Source organism: Strigops habroptila, chromosome 12, assembly GCF_004027225.2.
Source record: "Strigops habroptila isolate Jane chromosome 12, bStrHab1.2.pri, whole genome shotgun sequence".
Taxonomy (NCBI): domain Eukaryota; kingdom Metazoa; phylum Chordata; class Aves; order Psittaciformes; family Psittacidae; genus Strigops; species Strigops habroptila.
Genome location: NC_044288.2, coordinates 16,355,786 through 16,374,262, shown reverse-complemented (window position 1 = coordinate 16,374,262; position 18,477 = coordinate 16,355,786). Strand labels below are relative to the sequence as shown.

Sequence of the window (18,477 nt, the reverse complement as noted above, 5' to 3'; positions counted from 1 at the left end):
CCTCGTGCCGGGAACCGGCGCCCGCCGCCCTGCATGCGGCACCCGGTACCGGGAGGAGAAAATGGCGGCAGCGCCGGCGCCTCCCGCCGCGCCCCGGGACAAGGGGCCGGGGCCCGCGGCCCGCCCGCCAGCGGCATGGCGCCTCCCGCTTCACCGCCGCCACGGCCGCGTGACGTACCGCGAAGCCGCCGCCGCCATATTGGGTGAGGGCAATGAGGCCTCCGCCGCCAACTTGAGCGCGGGTGAGGGACCCGCCGACCGGGGCCGGCGCGGTGGGGCGGCCCGGCGAGGGCTGGGCGCCGGCCCGCGGGAGGCCCGGGCCCGGTGAGTATCTGTGCCCTGCGGGGCCTGCCGCTCCGCGCCGGGCCCGCTGCCTCGGGGCTTGCCCGGGGCCCATCCGCCGCGGGGCTTCCGGGGCCGGGCGCCGACCCCCTTTCCCCGCCTGGGGCCGTCTCTTTCCCCGGGGCCGTTCCCCGGCCCCTTCCCCTGGTGGTGCTCCGGGGCTGACCCCCCAGGCATGCCCACGGCCCCCGTCCCGGTGATTGGGGACCGGCTTCAGCGCCAGCCCTGCCCTGGAGGGGACACCCGGTGTCATGCCCCTCAGGTGCTGCTCTCGGTCCTTTGTCCTGGAGGGGTCCCTGGTACTGTGTCTCTTCCTCTGGGGACACCCTGGGACCCCTCTCGTGGGGCCGTACCCTGGGGAGGGCACCCCAAAACCGACCCCCCGGCTCTGCCCTGGCCCCATCCCCTGCGGCATCCCCGAGGCTCGGCCCTGTGGCCGGCTCCTGCCTCTCCTGTCCCCCTGCCCCTCCTGGGGCAGCCCCAGCGCGCTCCCTGTGGTTTACCCCACCTATGGCTGATCACCCCATCCCGCCTGGGACCCCCCATCCCTCCTCCCCAGGGTGACGCTTGTTGGGTAGCCCTGACGCTGTCCTTGTCAGCCTCTCTGCAGAGCCCTCCATGCCCCAGGGCAGCGGGTTGGGGACTTGAGGACCTCAGGTGGGTGCTGGGGAGGGGGTTGCTCTCTCCCTGCTACACAGGGTCTGTCCTTGGAGGAGGGAGAGGTGCTGTGCAGGGGACTGGCTTGGGCTGCGAGCAGTTTGCATCTCCTGAGAGCTCAGTGGCATTTGCAGGTGGACCTGCGTGGCCTCCGCAGTCCCTGTGTCCCTTCTTGTGAAGACCCAGCTCTATAAACGGATAAATCCTGTAAACAATTCCTCTCCCCCGGGCGCACTGAGCCCTTATATCCTGTTGGATGCAGAGCATCAGCTGGGTGCTGCATGACGGGTCAAGCCGGGGGTCCGGGGATGATATTTGAATTGAGGCGTGTGGTGCTGACCTGCCTGAGCGTGGAGCCTCCTCTTCCTGAGGTGGGGGGAGTTGTTTACAAAGCGACAGCCTGTGTCTCCAACGGCTCAGAAACTCATCCGGGGATGAGAGTCATTCATTTTTGGCTTCATTTTCAAGCATTTTTCAAGCTGTCACAGCTTGGCAGGTCTGTAGCTGCAGTGTCAAGATTTAGAATTATTCTGTTGGTAATTGCTTTCTGATTCATCAAAATGATAGATGAGAGGGGAAAATGACAAATAATCACAAGTTGGGGATCTTCAAGGATATCCCTAAAAATGTGACTGGAGAAGCGTGGCACGTGCGAGTCCCTTGTCAGGAGGTCACCTTTGCTGTCAGAGCATTTACAAAGACATTCTCTTAAATTCAGAGTTGGAAAAAACCTGGATAACTGGAAAAATGATTCTGTGAGCAAAGCTGCAAAGGTAGTTTTAGATAATTCAGTCTGGTTTTGCTGAGCCTGAAAGCAGCTATCGTCACCTTGGGTACGAGCAACTGTCCTTTCCCAGAGTTCTAAAAGCAAAATACAGCTTAACTTCCCTACCTGAGGGGGGGGGAGATGTGCTCTGATATGTGTTTTCTTCCCTCAGCTGTACCAGCTTGTCTAATAAAAGCTATTATCTCGCTCTCCTACTCATAGCCTCAGACTAGCGCAGCTACAAGTGATCTCTTATTTGTCTTGTTTCCTTAGTTACATTTACAGAGACTCTTTGCCACAAGTCCCTTCGTTTTCAGCAGCGTTGTGGGAGTTGTGTGGTTACATCTCTTACATCTCTCTTTTTTTCTCCCTTCCCTTTAAATGTTGAAGGTAGGTGACTCATCATAACTCCAGCTGATATTTCTCAGTGATCTCTTACTTAGCACAGTGCATCAAGCAGAAGATGCATCGCAGAGTCAGAGGAGAGCTGGTGATACCAGTGTGGATTTTAAAAACAAAGCAGCATGGCAGTTGCTTTTGTTTTGGTGCTGAAAAGGTTTAAAGGCTGGCTCTCCAAAACCAGGGTGAGCCTGTGTGGGCTCACGCACCGGAGGCACAGGCCTTGCTCCCCATCAGTGTGCCAGAATGTCTGTGTAAGTGGTTTCCTTCTGATAAAGGAGTGTTCCCCACTGCCACAGACACCCTCTGTGGGGCAGGTCTCAGCAGCTGGGGGTGAGGCTGGGCTCATCTCTCCAGGCAGAGGGCAAAGAGACCATTTGGAGCAAAAGATAAAAAATGGATGAAGTGTAATGAGGATATTCCTACAGGACCCGAGTTGTGCTCGGCTGGAGCCGAACAGCTTTTGTTTTGCAAGAGCCATTGTTCTTCCAAAAGCAGCGCTTGTTTTTATTTCCCTTTCCTAACCAGAGGAACGTTTGTGAACTGCAGTGGTCCTTGCAGTCGTTTCTGGTGCTGTGCATGCCATTTGTACAGTGTTCTGTCTTCAGAGGGCTCAGCAAACCTTCGGTGCAGATCATGACTCACCAGGATAATCATCTTTTGTCTCTAGGCATGTGTGTGCATGTGTTTGCAGAGGAAGGGAGGCAGAGAGGCTACAAGAGCTTCTGGAGGCTGCAGATAGTAGGGAGGGAACGCGTGTATTCCTCTCTCCGCCTCACCTTGCTGCCTCGGACTGTAGGTGGAGCAGTGCACTGCTGTTCCTGGCGCTGATGGGGATTCTGAACTTCTTCATTAGCATTTCTAAACGAAGCGGCTGTTTGCAATTTTGCGGTGTTACAGAGAAGGGTTTGGCTCTATATTGGGTAACGTAGGGTCTTTGTTGCATCTTCTCTTACTCTTATTTTAGACCTAAGCAGCACATTTGAGCTATTTCAGTGATCTTGAAGGAAGGCAGAATGATCCTGTGGAAGGACACTGGTCTGGGAACCAGCCAACTTGACTTGCATTTCCAGCTCTGCTGTTCTCTGGTGTGTAACACGAGGGGCTTGTTGCTTAACCACTCTGCACATGTTGAATTCTAACTTCAGCAGAGCTGATCGTGCTCAGCCTGCTTTGTGAGTCTCTTCTACATCACAGTTCAGGAAGCACCAAATGTTGTTGTCGGGTTGTTTGGCGAACAGCAAACACAGAAGGGAAAGGGTGGTTTAACTGTGTGCGCCGTCCCGCTGCTCTCCTTCACCGAGATCTCTTCCTGATCCTCTCGTCTGAGTCCTTTTGATCACAGCAGCTAACACTTGCTGTGCATCTCTCTCCAACAGTCTGGGCTGGCAAGGAAAGGAGACACTGAAGTGCTAGCTTGCATTGTGTGGGCACCTGCCCTCAATTGTGCTGCTCGTAGAGCACTCAGGTTTGCACTAATAACGCTCAGCAGGTTCCTCACTGCTTGTCAAGTGCCTTCTCTAATACGAATGGTTTGGGCATGTCTGCACAGAGGACTTCCGGAGCCTGATGCTCATTGAGAAATCCAGGCTGCAACATAAACCTTTTGTTTTGCTTCCAACATGCCTACTGCCATTGCCTGCATTTTCCTTTTTTGTAGTGCTGATGCAGCCTTCCTCCGAGCTGCTGTGCTGAGAGCAAAACAGCATCCTTTGAAGAACGTGCCTTTCCCCCTTGTTTTGTTGAATATAAAAGCTGACAAATGGCTCTGCTGTGGTGGCTTCTTGTGCTGGCACACAAATTCCAGCTTGATCCACTGCCACAGCCTGGTTTGTTCTGCACCAGGATGATGAAGGTGTGGGGCTGAGGAGGGGACGTTCGGGGTTGTCTTGGAGGGCAGGAGACCTGCTGTGGGGGGATGCTTTGGAAGAGTTTGCTGATGAGCTTTAAGAGGAAAGCCTCATTGCTTTGGAGTGAGGGCATTCAGAGTGGCTTCTGTGTTGCTGTTCCCCTGAAACCCCTTTTTAGCAATCAGCTATAATAAAGAATTCTTAACTAGATGAGTGGTGACTTGTACATGTGGCTCCCAGTAACACTAAATCCACCACGCTTTGTAATAAAGGTTCCAATGCCTGCAGCATTTTGCCTAAAAATAGAGAAGGAAAAAAAAAAAAGGATGGCCGTTAGGGGAAATCTAAATCAGAAGGAAACAAATGGCTTTTAATCTTCCCTCTCTTTCAGAGTGAAGGATGCCGAGGAGGAAGAAGCCCACAGAGGGCCTGGACTCTCGAGGCCAGGATGGGGAGGAAGAGGAGGAAGATAAGAGGAACTCAGCCAACCCCAAGAAGAAGCGCAGCTTTGTGGATGCGTTCATTGTTATATCTGACAGCGATGGAGAGGTCAGTGATCACCTTGTGCTGGCCACAGCCTGTGCTGGGCCCTGCTGTGGCAGGAGAGATCCCGAGCACCCCACACTGTCTGTGCTGGGTCAGGCTTTGTGCAGGGGTTATTGTGCCGTTCCTTTTCTTACATATGAGATAAATCAAATCCTGTTTGACTAGGAAATGAATGGTTTGCTTCGTGAGGGTGAGTTATGAGTCTGGGATTTGATAACCAAATCCTCTCAGAACTGAATTTGAAACGTAATTTCAAAGTAACCTTTCCTCAATCCCTTTACAAATCTTTTTTTCATAATTTTTATTTGATTGATTTCCAGCTAAACCTTAGAAACATGATTCTGTATTATGTGCAAATAGATAAGAAGATGATTCAGAACATGGGCTTGTGAGTAGCTCAGGCACAGCTGGTGTCAGGTAAACTGATCCTGAATTACGGAAGCCTGAGTTTTTAACCCACTTCCATAGGGTGTAGAGGTGAAGTGCAGTGTGGGAGTGCCTCGCTGAGACATACAGGCTCAGATCCCTGATCCCTGATTGCAAACATCAGCCTTACCCTAGAAGATTGAAATGTCTGTGTCTGTCACACTGGCGTTGGGTGAGCGCAGGAACTTCTGCTTGGGGGAAACCCAGAGAATCCGTCCTCAACTGGGTGAGGTACACAAGAGGGAACTATTAGAATCAGTTTTTTGTGTATGACTGTGGAGGCTTTGCTCTGTCTTGCTGGTGTTTGGGGATCCTAAGCGGCTTTTTGTAATTCCACCATTTTCAAAAGCATTTCAGTTTACTCTCAAGCTGCAGATCTTAAATCAAGTCCCTTTTGCTCCCACATCTGCAGCATGCTCCTCTACAATAAGGCGATTATCATGTAAGGAGGGGAAAAGCACCAGAAATAAACAGTAAGAAGCTGTAGGGCAAATGATATTGGATGTTTTTTCTTCACATTGTCTGAGTTCTTTCCCATTGGGAAATTCCCTGAAAGAACTGGAACATATGGCAGTAATAGTTCAGTGGGGTTAAACCCTTAGCTCTGCAATATGCTAAGTTAACTTCAGATGTCTGCTGCATCACTGGCCTTTATTGTGAAACCTATAAGGAAAAAAGAAATCAGCAGCTATAAGAGCTGCTGCAGTACATAAAAGATCAGGACCTGTTATTGTCTGCAATTATTCATCTGAATGTGCACGTATCTGAGAAAGAGGAAGCGAACGTCTCTTAAAAGACATCTATAAAAAGGTTAGGCTCCTGACTGTTGTGTAAGTTTGTCTATAAACAATAAATTCTGATGGCATAATCGGTCATATTACAGAAAAGGATATGCTCAGAGAGGCCGTTAAAGAGCCAATTAGGTTCTGTATAAGTGACAACAGTTCAGTCAGTTGAATGAGTAGATTTATTCAGTTCAGTCTCTTTCTGTGAGTCATCAGCTTCCAGATCCGGTGCCACAGTCTCTTGTCGTGTTGTTTTCTGCAAAATCAAACCCAAAAATGTGATTTACTTGGGATCTCAGAAAAATAACTGTCTGGCTTCTGTAACTGCCTCAGCTCTTCAGTGTACATCAAGTTGAATTTCAATTTCAAACCTTGCAACTGTTGTTCTTGCTCTAGTAAGACCTTGTTATGCGTTCAAGAAGAGGTGTGGGAAGCTCAGATCAATAGCAATTTTAGAGAACAATACATTCTCAATTAATCTTGCATCTGTTAGGACATGGTTCCTTATGAATCAAAAGCTACAAGGACAATTTGGGCATCATTGATTCGATGGCTTTCTTCCTTGGCAGTCTCTTGGCAGGTATCTGTAGAACAAGTCCCTAGTTCTGCTTCCAGACCAGCAGATCTTGTAGCAGCTGCACCTGGAAAGCCTCCAGCTTCTCACTTTTGATGATCTTTGGCAGACTGCCTCTCCCAGGAATTTTTCAGTCATGCTGGATTATCAAGCTCATCCATGGATTTTTTTGCCAAGTTTTCTTTCTTTGCTCATGTCTATGCTGTGGCATCCTCAGAGCTGTATCAGAAGGAAGTTTTCTGGACGTGGGGCTTTCTGATCTCTGCTATATATAATCCTGGATTTGGGGAACGCTTCTCTTTTTTTTTTTTGGGAAGGGTCAGGCAAAATAAGAACAATCTCTCTGGCTCTGTGGAAACAAGAGATTACCTTCTTTGTGCAGACTGTGCCTCTGAAAACGCAGACATGACAAATGAGCAAAGTGGCTCCTGGCTGCCCTGACTGATCAATCCTGCAGGGAATCGGTTGCCCATGCCAGGATACAGGTGGTCATTCACAAATAGGCAGTATTTCAAATAGTGCTCTGCAATGCTCTCTCCAAGCATAGCAATTCCTCGTCTAGCTCGTGAGCCTCTTGTGTGAATTGGGCTGTTTGATAAAGACTCTTTGACCTCCAAGATGTTCTGAAGCCATGTCTGAAAGATGATTGTCACCCAGCAAAGGCCCAGTAGCTGTGCTAACCTCTTTGACCTAACTCAAAATGCTGCTGATCTGCTGTGGGACTCTTTTTCCTTGGGTAGATCCTTTGTGAGCTTTGAGAGTACCTGCCTTTGCTCATAGAGTCTGCATGAAGTCTCGCAGGCTCTTTCTGCCAGATTCATCAGCTCTGCCAGCCTTTGGGGAACATATGACAAGACTCCATGGTGATGGTGCCATCTATTTTTGTATGGAATCCACGGCCCCTCTTCCCTTTGGTGTGCAACATTCCTTTGCTTGATTATTCCTGTGTTTGGAGATACTCACACTCTGGGTAAATAGCAGCATGTGTTGATGTTCCATATCAGATGTTGATTTTGGTAGAAAGAGGGAAGCGTATTTGGACACTGAAACCCAGCCACTGCCCTGTCCTGTTCTCCATTAATTGTGGCAGTGGACACTTGTCTCAGGACCAGGCATGGCCTGAGGGACACCTTGCTATGGAGAAGATCACACAATCACAGGACGGCTTGGGTTGGAAGAGACCTTAAAGCTCATCCAACCCAAGTTCCAGCCCCCTGCCATGGGCAGGTGCACCTTCCACTAGAGCAGGTTGCTCCAAGCCCCTGTGTCCAACCTGGCCTTGAACACTGCCAGGGATGGGGCAGCCACAGCTTCTCTGGGCACCCTGTGCCAGCGCCTCAGCACCCTCATAGTGAAGATGGCGCTGGCAGTGTCACAGTGAGGGTGGCAGTGCCCACCTCACACCACTGGCAATCCAAGTGAAACAGAGCCATGTGGGAGTATCACTGCAGCACCCTCCTGTCCCCATGGGCTCTGCTGTGGTACCGAGGGACTCGGTGCCTCCAATTCCCAGAGGAGAACACAGTCTTGAGTGTTCTCTGCTGTACCCTCTCCTTAGAAATCAGGTTGGTCTAAATCCAGGCTCCTCACAGCCTGGTAAAAGCTGTTTTTCCTGCAGAGGCCTCCCTCCCGTGTGGCAGGAACTACACGTCTGGCACAAGCCCCGTTGTGTCTCGTTGTTCAAGTCTCCACTTCCAGCAGGTTTGTTCTAATGAGCTGAAAGACAGAGCAGAGCTGAAACAGATTCTGAACTGAAGTCAGAGACTAATAAAGTAGGGTGTGATATTAATTTCAGCAGCAGCAGCCTTGGCTAGAGCCAAACATGGCACTTCCAACATCTAATTGGCTTTTAAAAATAAATTAGTCTGGTTTTCATCTGTGTATTTCCCATGCAGGACCTGTGGTGTTTGGTTGTGCCCTATTGTTAGATGGTCCCAACTGCCACTAAGCAGTAAAATTACCCAGACCTTTTGACTTTGCAGCCTGCACTGTTAGCTATGGAGACATTCTTCTGTAGCCTTTCCTTCCCTGAGTCAGTGGAAGCTGATTTCTGTGGTTTATGAAGTGGATTGGAGGGAGCAGGATGTGGGAGGCTGGCTACTGGCTTCCATTTACGGGCTTTTAGAAGCGAATGGAGCTCTGTTTCTGCTGGCAGCATCAGGTTCTCTTAAGTATGTGCAAAAGCATTTTTAAAATGGGAATTTGATTTCCTGCTGTCTGCTGAAACCAAGCAGGTTAAAAAACCCCAAGGAAGAATAGTGGCTGCCTTCCACTAAACGTGCAGGGGACTTTGGAAACCTGTCTTTTTCTTCATCTGCGTACAATGCCGACAGTGGAATTGCTCATCAGAGAGCATCATAAATTAACCTGCAGAGCCTGATACACAGGAAGAGAATTTGGATTCCTTCTGGCCATTGTGCTTTAAAGTGATGGCAGAGGAGGGGAGACGCTCTCCAGGCTGGCACTGAGCAGAGGTGCACAGCCCCTACCTCGCCTCAGCTTAGAATAATTAGTTTCCCCTGGAAGTTGTGTGTTGGAGATGACCTTGTAACTAAGAGTATTGGCTGCAGTTTGGGAATATTTTAATTGATTAAGATTATTTTTGGACTAGTGATCTTATTAGAAAGGCAGTTGGTTGAGTGGCCCCCTGAGTTCCTATTATCCTTGTAGAGAGATGAGCATTAAAAAGGTTGGGTCAGAAGGAGCAAGCCCTGTTGTCTTCTCTGAATTTTCTGGGCCCCTTCTGTTTCTTCCATCCATGCCTGCATTTATGCAGAGCACTCTGGGGCCCGCGGGGCTCCCTCCCAGCAGAGGTACAAACAGCCATAAATCCTAATTAAAAGGTATGTTTTATTTTCTGGGTTTAAAAATAAAGAAGATTTAAGAATTCTTGGAATTGAGATGTGTGTATATTTTGGTCCATCAGGATTAATTGGATTTGCTTCAGCGGTTCACTGTGCTGGAGCTGTTTGGTAGAACGCTGCTGAGCAATTTAAACATCTCTCTCAAATGTATGAGGTTCGTACAACACGTGTCCTGCAATAATTTTGCTCCTGCCACTGTTGGAAAGGTGGAGATTCTTCAGGACCCAGCACTGAGGCACGGCCTTGGCTGTGTGGGGAAGCGGGGCAGCCCGCCTGGCACCGGGCATGTCATTCCCCTCCAGAGCCCTGGAGGTGTTCGAGCCCCATCTTGTCCTGTGGTGCATATTGTAACCCTGTGTCTCTACACAGAGCAAACACTGACAGCCATGGAAAGTTTGGTGTGCTCATAAATCACATCCATGCCCTGGAAGAGAGCTGCAGATGAGAGTGTCAGGGTTGACCTTCTGGCAAGTGCAAGAGTGTTGAGGGGAAGATTGATGCCTAGAGAGAAGAGCTGGGGATTTACAGAGCCTGCTAGGATTAAGTTGCCCCTGTCTTAAGCTGGAGTAGGTTTAGCACTGTTAGCCAGGGCTTTGGGGGACAGCAGGAGAGCTGTTGCTTAACCCCCTCCAGCATATAATCCTAGCGTGGTCCTGGTGCAGCCCCACAGACCATTCCCCACTCTCTTAGGTGTGAGCTGCCCACAAGGTCACCATGGGGCTGCTACTGCAGGGCAATTCAGAGCAGGAAAACCCATGGCTAATGGAAAACTGTGGAGAAGAGTGACATGTAGGGCCCTGGGAGAGAGAGGATTTCACCTGCTGAGCGTAAGCATCCATCTTCTAGCAAGAGAGAATCTGGCTGTGAGGCAGCCTTTTGGAGACACAGCAGCAGGGTACCAAAACTAGGCTGGGTAAGGAAGAGAAGGAATCAGTCAAAGGAAAAAACCCTTAGGTGCAAGCATGAGTATGTGTGTGTGGACTTGCCAAGCATGATTGCTACCTTGTTGTGAGCTGATTCTTAAATCGGTGGAAGTGAGGAATGGTGTAGGTATTAGGCCATGTAGAAGCTGTAATGTATTAGGATTTCAGGAAAGCACTTGATAGTATGTCTTGCAAAATCTTAGTTGGATAAATAATTCAATTTGGTCTAGATAGTAACATTGTTGGATTGAAATCCTGCTAAAAGACTGTCAGCAAAAGCTGGTGATGAACAGAAGAGAGGCTTGTTTCAGGGAGATGTAAAGCTGAGGCCAAGAGGATCAATATTAGGTCTGTGTGTGTTTTAACATCCTCATTAATGATCTGTAAGAGGGAGCAAGTGGTGTACATACATTAATAAAATCTACAGATAACACTAAACTGGAGATGTCTGGAGCAAAACTCAGCATAGAGGTGCAGTCTAAAGAACTTCACAGGTTCAGAAACACGGGCAACAGGCAGCAGAAATTGATGACACTTGATAGTAAGCAGTGTATCTGCTTGCACTAAAGTAGCCTCAGCCACATGCCCCCTCTGGAAGGCACAGGAGGTGGCATGAGGCACAAGCGTGTGGCCAGTTTGCAGGAGTCTCATGGAGAACAAACCTAGCTCAGATGGAGATGCATGAAGCCTCCCCATCCTGGCCATGCGTGGGTCTCTGCCTGAACCACTGGGTTTGATTCTAATCCTACATGATGTAGAGAGACAAATTGGAGGAGGTCCAGTGCCAGCCCTTGGTAATGTGTATGTCCTCACTTAAGCTGTTAGGACAGCAACTTGCATAAATGTCTGTCATTTCAGCCTGTGACCATTCTTGTGGCAGTCCATGTGCTTAAAGCAGCAGGCACTGAGGTGGTTCATGGGGGTATTTTTCCAGGAGGCCTTGAGACTTCAGGTTTCCAGAGTACTCAAGCTTCAAAAATTAAACACTTGTGGCAATACAATGAGAGAATAACAGGAGGAGTAAATACGGCTGGCTCTCCTGCCCTCAGGGTCCCCAGAAATGGTAAGGATTCTAGTTTTGGTCACCTGAAATTGCCTGAGCAGAGTACTAAAAGCTACGTGACAGGAAACAGTCATGGCTTACAGGTGTGAGATGTTCAGATATAAAAAGGTTTTGCTTTTCTGTTTTGAGTGCTGACAAATACCAATGTTTTAGCGAGGCCAAATGAATTCTCTCTGAAATCATGGGCAGCAGGTGCAGTGCATGGTGGTGACTGGCATGAAGTCTATTGTCTCTCCTACTTCTCTGTTTATGTCAGTCTGTAACTCTTTTTGCTCGTTATGCTTATCACACAGCTTTTAATAGTTACAGAATGTGCTTGAATTATGTTTGAAATTCAAATTTCACACAAATAGAGGCTTGTTCTTGAACCAGTGTTTGTGTCTGAGTCGTGGGGGGGAGGGAGCTGGTATTATTTCTTACATGCTGTATGCACTCACTATGGTTTTTTCCATTACAGCAGGAGTCAAAGGAGGAGAGTGGATTGCAAAAGAAGAGAACAAAACAGCAGCTGGAGAGAACGAAGTTTGCTGCTAAAAGAAAAATTGCACGTAGGTCTCGAGTGTGGGGCTGGGGAAGTAGACTGGTGCCGAGCAGCTTCTGCTGTTCGTGTTAGAGATTACTTCCTTTGCAGAAGGGCTGTGATGTGGCGGGGGATGCACAGATCCTGGAGAAGACCCTTCTCAGGGGTGAAATTTGCCTTTCTGAATAGACACACTGTCACTTGTTTTCTCCCCAGGCACAGATTGGTGCACTTCCAAAATAAGTGTGCGAGGGTGTCGGTTCCTCACCGGGTTTCAAACTCGGTTGAAGATGATCTGAAAGCACTGTCAGTCACAAACTGCCTTCCTGTTCAGGCCCCTCTGCTGCTGTCTTTCCCTGAAACATCACGATGCTCTGACCTGGCAGTCGCAGCTCAGGGAAGATCTGAGTCGCAGTTGACAGTTCTCTGAAATCATGGGCTCGTAGGCAGCCGGAGGAGCCAGCAGCATTGGGCAACACAAGGAAGGGTGTTAAGAACAAGAGATTTGCTTTATGTCATGTTGCTGTTATATAAAGTGTTGGTGCACCCACATCAACTGCGTTGTGTGCAGTTCTGGTCTCTCCATCTCAAGGATGCGGTGGTGCTCCAGAGAACGGCACGCCGTGCCATAAAGGGGATGGAGCAGCTGCTTTATGAGGAGAGACTGGAAAGCCTGGGGCTGCTCTGTTAAGAGAGGAAGGTGGGATCAAAGTTCACATCAGGAAGGCAATGCCTCAGCTGAACACAGAGCTCTTGTTTACCAGCTTCTACAGCCAGGGTGCAGTCAGTGGAAATAGTAGGAGATAGGTAGGTTTAAAATGGGTGAAGGAAAGCAATGCTTCACGCAGCATGTAGTGAACTCCTGGAAGTTTTTGTCATAGGAGGTTGTGAAGGGGTCAGCATCAGCAACTTTAATAAGGGATTAAATGCATTCATGGACAATAGGTCGATAAACAGATGCCAAAGGGATTAGGCTGGGCTCTTCCTGCTCGTATTCTGCAAGCAGCATTTCTGAATGCTGGGGATGTACAAGCAGAAGGGACCACTGAGCTTGGCCAGGCCTGTACAGCACCGCTTGTTACAGTAGCAGGGCAGCTGGACATCACTCTATCCCAGTGGATCCGTGCTCATGTTCTTGCACTCCACAAGGCAGCTATCCACCTAGCTTCTTAAATTCAGAACGTTTTAAAATGGGAGAGATGTTGTCTCCTGCAAAACCCAAAGCAATCACTGAACAAAATGGAGCACGCCAGCCAGTGCTCCACAAGCAGCAGCAGTTGGGCTTGTCAGTCCTCACAGGGCCTGTGTGAATTAAATTGTTTTTAATAGAGGCCTAAGGCCATAGCAGGAAACAGCCTGGCTCTTTGTGGGAGTTGAAACCCACTGTGCGTGTCCTGGGTTGAACAAGTAAGATAGGAAAGGCAGAGATGGGGGGAGATTGAGTTCTTTAGTTTGTTTTCTTCTTTTTCTCCCAAAAGAAACAGAACACCAAATAAACACTGAACTCCCCCCCTTAGAGATGCTGTTAAAATGTGACCAAACATATGGTGCTAAGAACAGGGAGTTGCTGAAGTTGGATGTCCTCATCGCATCGGTGAGTGCGCTGGTGCTGTGTTGAAGGTGTTTGGTGTGCTCCAGAAACCCCACAGGAAACAGGGACAGCTCTCCAGCCATTGCGTAATGAGTTTCGCTGCGTTTCTAGAAGTTGAAATTATTGATAATAGTTTTTCTCTTCCTGGGGCAAAAACTGCCTTTTTTCTTTGGTGTGTGTGTCTCCTCGAAGCGGAGGAGTTTGGGGGTGTCTGGTGCCACTCGGTCGGAGGGAGGTCTTTTGTTCAAGCGTGTGTGATGGTGGGTCTATTCTCTCATTTATTGGAAGCTATAATTAGATTTTTGGTGTTTGCTTTTAGGCAAATTAAGATTTGAAGTAGTAATTATTTTTCCCAGTGTCTTTAAATAAATTCTTTGAATTGCGAAGCAAATTGGTCTTTTGTAAAGATCCGGAGCTTCTGGGTAGAGCACGATCTTTCTCCTCAAAACTGGAACGTTTCAGCTACTTGTAGGCTCTGGTTATAAAGCGTATCCTCCCTTTTTTGCTTTGTTGTGGTTTTATTCATTTTAACCTAAAGCCATAACTTCAATATATCTGTGACGTTTCATCCTGACAGGATAAATGGAAATACAAAACCTAAAGAAGTCTCTTTCTTTTTCCGGAAGAAGCCAGAGCTTGAAAGCACATTTGAATGTTTTTATTGTAATTGCACTTTGGATATGTGGAAATACTGAGATCCTGCATCTCTTATCTTTGAGTAAATCTCTTACTAGTAAGTGCTAGAACTCCAACTAGTAGGGTTTTGCATCTAATTCACTTTGCAAACGTCAAGCTGGAACATAAATCGCTTAGCAAATTGCCATATTAGCATTTAAAAAGGTTCTGAAATGGTTTAATTTGTTTAGGGCTGCAATAGCTTTAAAACAGTTCTTCCTGACCCCTCCTTCCCATCTGTGGGTCTCTTGGACGCCCTGGTCCCCGGAGAGGCGCTGGGATTTCCTGCTGTGTTGGCATGGATGTGTGGCGAGTGGATTTTGGAGTGTGAGACGCAGAATTCCCAGCTGGAGGTGCCGGCGTTTCCCTGCCCGGCAGCGGGAGCGATGTGTTGAGCATAATGGAGCGTGTCTGTCCAGATGGAGAGGGGTCGTTCCTCCCAAGGGCTGTGGAGCCCCGGCCCCGCGGCGTGCTCTGGGAGCGTTCCAGTGCTGTGTTTGCACACACCGGTCTGTCGGCGGTAGCGCAACACTCTGGGTTTCTAATCATGGTAAATTATGACCAGCGCAATCAACATCAGGTTTAATAAAACACACGGTGCTGAGAAAGGATCAGACGTGGAGCACAAAATCCCATCGGCTCCACAGCGCTCAGCTTAAAGCAGGTCAGGTCTCCTGGAAGGCATGAGCAGAGCTGCTCTTCGCTCTCCCCACCGTAATGCCAGGTGGATTTAAACTCGAGATTTCCCCATCTCGGGAGCACCTACTCAACTGGAACATGCACTAAGTGCATCTTGTTTGTCACCGGTTTCTTTGCCAGAGGCAGCATTTGTCTGGCACATTCCCTGTCTCCAGAGGGGAAATTGCTGTGCCAGGGAGGGAGAAGAAAACAAAATGTACAGTAGTAACTCGCCAAAAAAATGTTTCTTTTTATTAAGCTTCATGGATGTTGATAGTCTGAACTGATGAACACTCAGCCCCCTGTTTTCATTTAAGCACGTGGAAAGTCCTGTATTGTGGGGCACCGATCACGTGAATGTGTTTTCTTGCACATGGCAGAGCGTGCAGGATCCGGCCTGGTTGCTGTGATGGTTTGGGCAGGGAAACAAATCAGCTGAATGCTGGGGAGGTGTTTGGTATAGTGGAAACACTGTGTATTACTGCTGTTCTCGCGGACGGGAGCCTTCTTCGTACGCTGAACTGTCGTGTGCTTTCCATTAAAGGATGCTGCTTTTTTTTTTTGCCCTGGTCCCTCCTGGCTGTAACATCACAGAATGACTTTGTCCAAGGACAAAAGAGCCCCACGAGCCCTGAGTGCACTGCAGTCTGCCTTCGCTTCAACCTCTTTCTTAATTTTTAAAGGAATTACCCCCCCCCCCCCAAGCCCCCAACCTACAGCTAAGTGCTGATTTAGTAGGACATATGAAGGAATCAGAACAGTCCAAAAATGCTTCAAATCCTGCTTGGTTAGGGGAGATCCAGCCTGCCATTAGCAGAGAGCTGGGGGAAGGGCAAAAGCAGAGCCTGCTGCTGTGTTGATGCACCTCGATGCAGTAGTGCCGTGGTGTACAGGCTGTGCTAAGACCAGTGCAAGCCCAGGCTGCTTCAAGGGAGGCTGCGCTGCTGTGTTTTGGGAGCAGCTGGTAGGAAGAGGATGGGTTAGAAAATGGGAGCCTGCAACTCCGGAATGCATCTTTATCCAGGGAAACGTCTGTGCCTGAAATGGGCTGCAGCGGAGGCATGTTTTGTGCTTGGGCAGCCTTCCTGTTCAAATCGTGTGTCTTAAAGATCTTGTGGCCCATCAGCAGCAAGCCTTTTGGTTCATGCATGAGATGGTGCGTGCAGGATTCTGCCTGAAGGAGGGAGCGGGTTCTGAAGGAAATCTGTCAATTTGTCTCAAGTGAGAAGATGTATTTTTCAGCTCCTGAGAGTGCTGTTGAGTTGTTTTCCAAGCTGCACTCCATTCTGCAGGCATTATATATTTTAAGCATAGTGGAAGTGTTGGGTTGAATCTGAGTAAGTAAGTGTTTTCCAAAGTAACTAACTGCTTTGTTTCTAAATAGCCAGTTTCAGCTTCTGGTTTGCTCTTGACTGTATCAGGAAGAATTTTCTGCTGAAATAGCAGTTACAAATGTAGGAAACCTGTTCCCCATGCATGACTGACTTAGTGATGCAGTGGAGTGGTGATGTGAGCAGAAGGGGGATGTATGCATGTGAAAGATCCTCCATAATACCACCGAGCAAGGAACATTATCCTCCACCGAGCTTTCCACCTGCGGCTTGGGGTGAACAACACGCAGCTCTTTCCCTCTCGGGTAGGTCTCCTATGGTATTGCAGGTATCTGCGTGTCAGAAGGCAGCGAGGTGTGCTTTTTGGCTGGTAAAAAAGTGTATTAAAGAAGATGTATTTTTCAGCCTGCCTTGCTGCTGAGCCTACCCTATAGAAAAATGAGCACACTTTGGAAATCTGTCCTTTTCCTCTCCTTGAACACATGTTCTGCAGCTGTAGAGTGTGGTGTTTGATGAGGACAAATAAAATATTCCATTGCAGTTAATATAACCAGGGAATTGGAGCTTAGATTGCTGTAGAGACCCTAGCTGAAGTTCCCGACTTGGGTTACCTTTTTCATTTAGTGTTGCCTGCTCTGGTTTTGGTGACACCTTTTCACGAGAGCTGAGGTTTAGATGTTTTGCTCTGGGGAGGTGGGACCCTTGGACATTTCTCCCCACACGTTGGGTATATGTTGGCTGTTTACATACACCTGCAGCTGGGAATTGATGTTTTCCTGTTCTTCTGCTGTAGAGATGACTGAAGAGGAACAGTTTGCGCTGGCCCTGAAAATGAGTGAGCAAGAAGCCAGACAAGTGAACTGTCAGGAAGAGGAAGAGGAGGAGCTCTTGAGGAAGGCCATTGCTGAGAGCCTTAGCGTAAGTGCGCTTCTGTGAAGAGGCTTACTAGGGTTCTTCAGCTCATGCTTTGTGTGCTTGCTTTGCCACATTGCACAAAACAAGGTTTTAGTGGAGGCCTAGCTATTTCCAGCATAAGCTGGAACTGCAGCAGTTGCAGAGTAGTTGTTTTGTACCATTCCTAGAGAGTGGGGCATATGAAGTCAAGCTTCATCTGTACCCTATTTTGGGGTACAGGGTTCTGATTGGGATGGGGGTTCTGCAGTCCAGCCCTTGGTGTGCTTTGCTGATAGAGAACATGCCTCTTAGAGAATCAACCTTTTGTTTTTCAGAGCTGTCAGTCCTCGGACTGCACTGATGCAACCCCTCAGTTGTGTGCAGAAGGCCAAAGCCAGCCCGCCGAGAAGGAAGGCTCTGAGATCCTGGGAGGTCTGGCGCTTCGCCCTGACACCCCTCGCTCCGAGTGCAGCTCCCACTCACAGAGCACCAGAGCTGATGGGAATGGACAGATGGATGTCACCCGGAGCCCCCTGGTAGTGTTGAAGAGGTTAAGCCAGGAAATTGTTGAAAGCTCACTAGCATCCAGCATAATCGTGTCTCCGGGGAAGGGCCAGCCTGTGACAAGGTCAAGTGAAAAGCTTTCCTCATCAGCAAAAAGTGATTCTAGTAACACGTTACCTAGCACTCTTGGAGAGGACCTCATCTCTCTGAGTCCCACCTTTGGCAGGGTGACTTCAGGCTCCCGGCGACTGACACCTCGGAGACTGTTCACGAGCTCCTCCAGCTCTTCTGGAACAACAGGCCACGAACCAAAAGAGCAGCCCCTGCCCTGCACTGGCCATTCAGTGGAGGAAGCTGGTGCCAGGAGCTCAGCCACACTCTGGAAGAGCTGGACTGCAGAACAGGGTGGCAGCCCCAGGGGGAGCGGTGGAGGAGCAGGTACCAAACACAGCTCACAGCCCGGGCACGCCACCAAAGCCTGTGTTTCCGCAGAGCAAGCAGAGCAGAATGAGGTGCCCAACAGTACCCCTGAGCTTTGTGTACTGAATGCAGCAGAGGAGAAGCACAAGCAGCATGAGGCAAGAGACACAGTGCACTACTACTGGGGCATCCCCTTCTGCCCCAAAGGGGTGGACCCCAACCAGTACACCAAAGTCATCTTGTGTCAGCTGGAAGTTTACCAGAAGAGCCTGAAGCAGGCTCAGAGGCAGCTACTGCATAAGAAGGAGTTTGGTAGCCCAGTTGTGCCCAGTCCTTCCTTGAGCAAAAACGAGCTTGGGAAAGAAGAGCAGATCAGCAGGGAGAATGGGATTGCTGATGGTGCAGAAGATGGAGACCCAGATGGGCAGAAGGAGTCTGAGAGCATGACCTGGCTCCTGCCTTCAAAGAGGAGGGAGGCAGAGAGTCCGGGGCACAGCATGGAAGAAGAGAATTCCACTTCTGATGATGAACCAACCACCAGCTACTGCCAGGTAAGAGCTTCACCACTGAGCAGAGGTTGGACATTCCTGCACTTCTGTCCATTTTAGGGTTCAGTCCCTTCTGCAAAGCAGGCACTGCTGTTTAATGTTCCCTTTAAATGTAGAGACT

General features: G+C 49.1%; 1 protein-coding gene across 8 annotated transcripts in view; it reads left to right on the top strand.

Annotated features, from left to right (window-relative positions):
• Positions 1 to 195: 195 nt before the first annotated feature.
• The window catches only part of UIMC1 (ubiquitin interaction motif containing 1), a 38,339-nt gene continuing 20,057 nt past the window's right edge, over positions 196 to 18,477 (top strand). For 4 of the 8 annotated variants that reach the window (XR_003994092.1, XM_030503909.1, XM_030503904.1 and 1 more), the window contains exons 1-5: positions 197 to 324; positions 4,406 to 4,563; positions 11,653 to 11,743; positions 16,784 to 16,908; positions 17,220 to 18,359. Coding sequence is in view for 7 of the 8 variants with exons in the window: in XM_030503909.1 (XP_030359769.1) it covers positions 4,414 to 4,563; positions 11,653 to 11,743; positions 16,784 to 16,908; positions 17,220 to 18,359 (1,506 nt within the window). In the remaining variant the exon portion in view is untranslated. Of the gene's footprint in view, positions 325 to 1,047; positions 1,496 to 3,131; positions 3,253 to 4,405; positions 4,564 to 11,652; positions 11,744 to 11,931; positions 12,523 to 16,783; positions 16,909 to 17,219; positions 18,360 to 18,477 lie in introns of those variants that run through there. The other 4 variants (XM_030503905.1, XM_030503907.1, XM_030503906.1 and 1 more) reach the window with 4 other exon arrangements.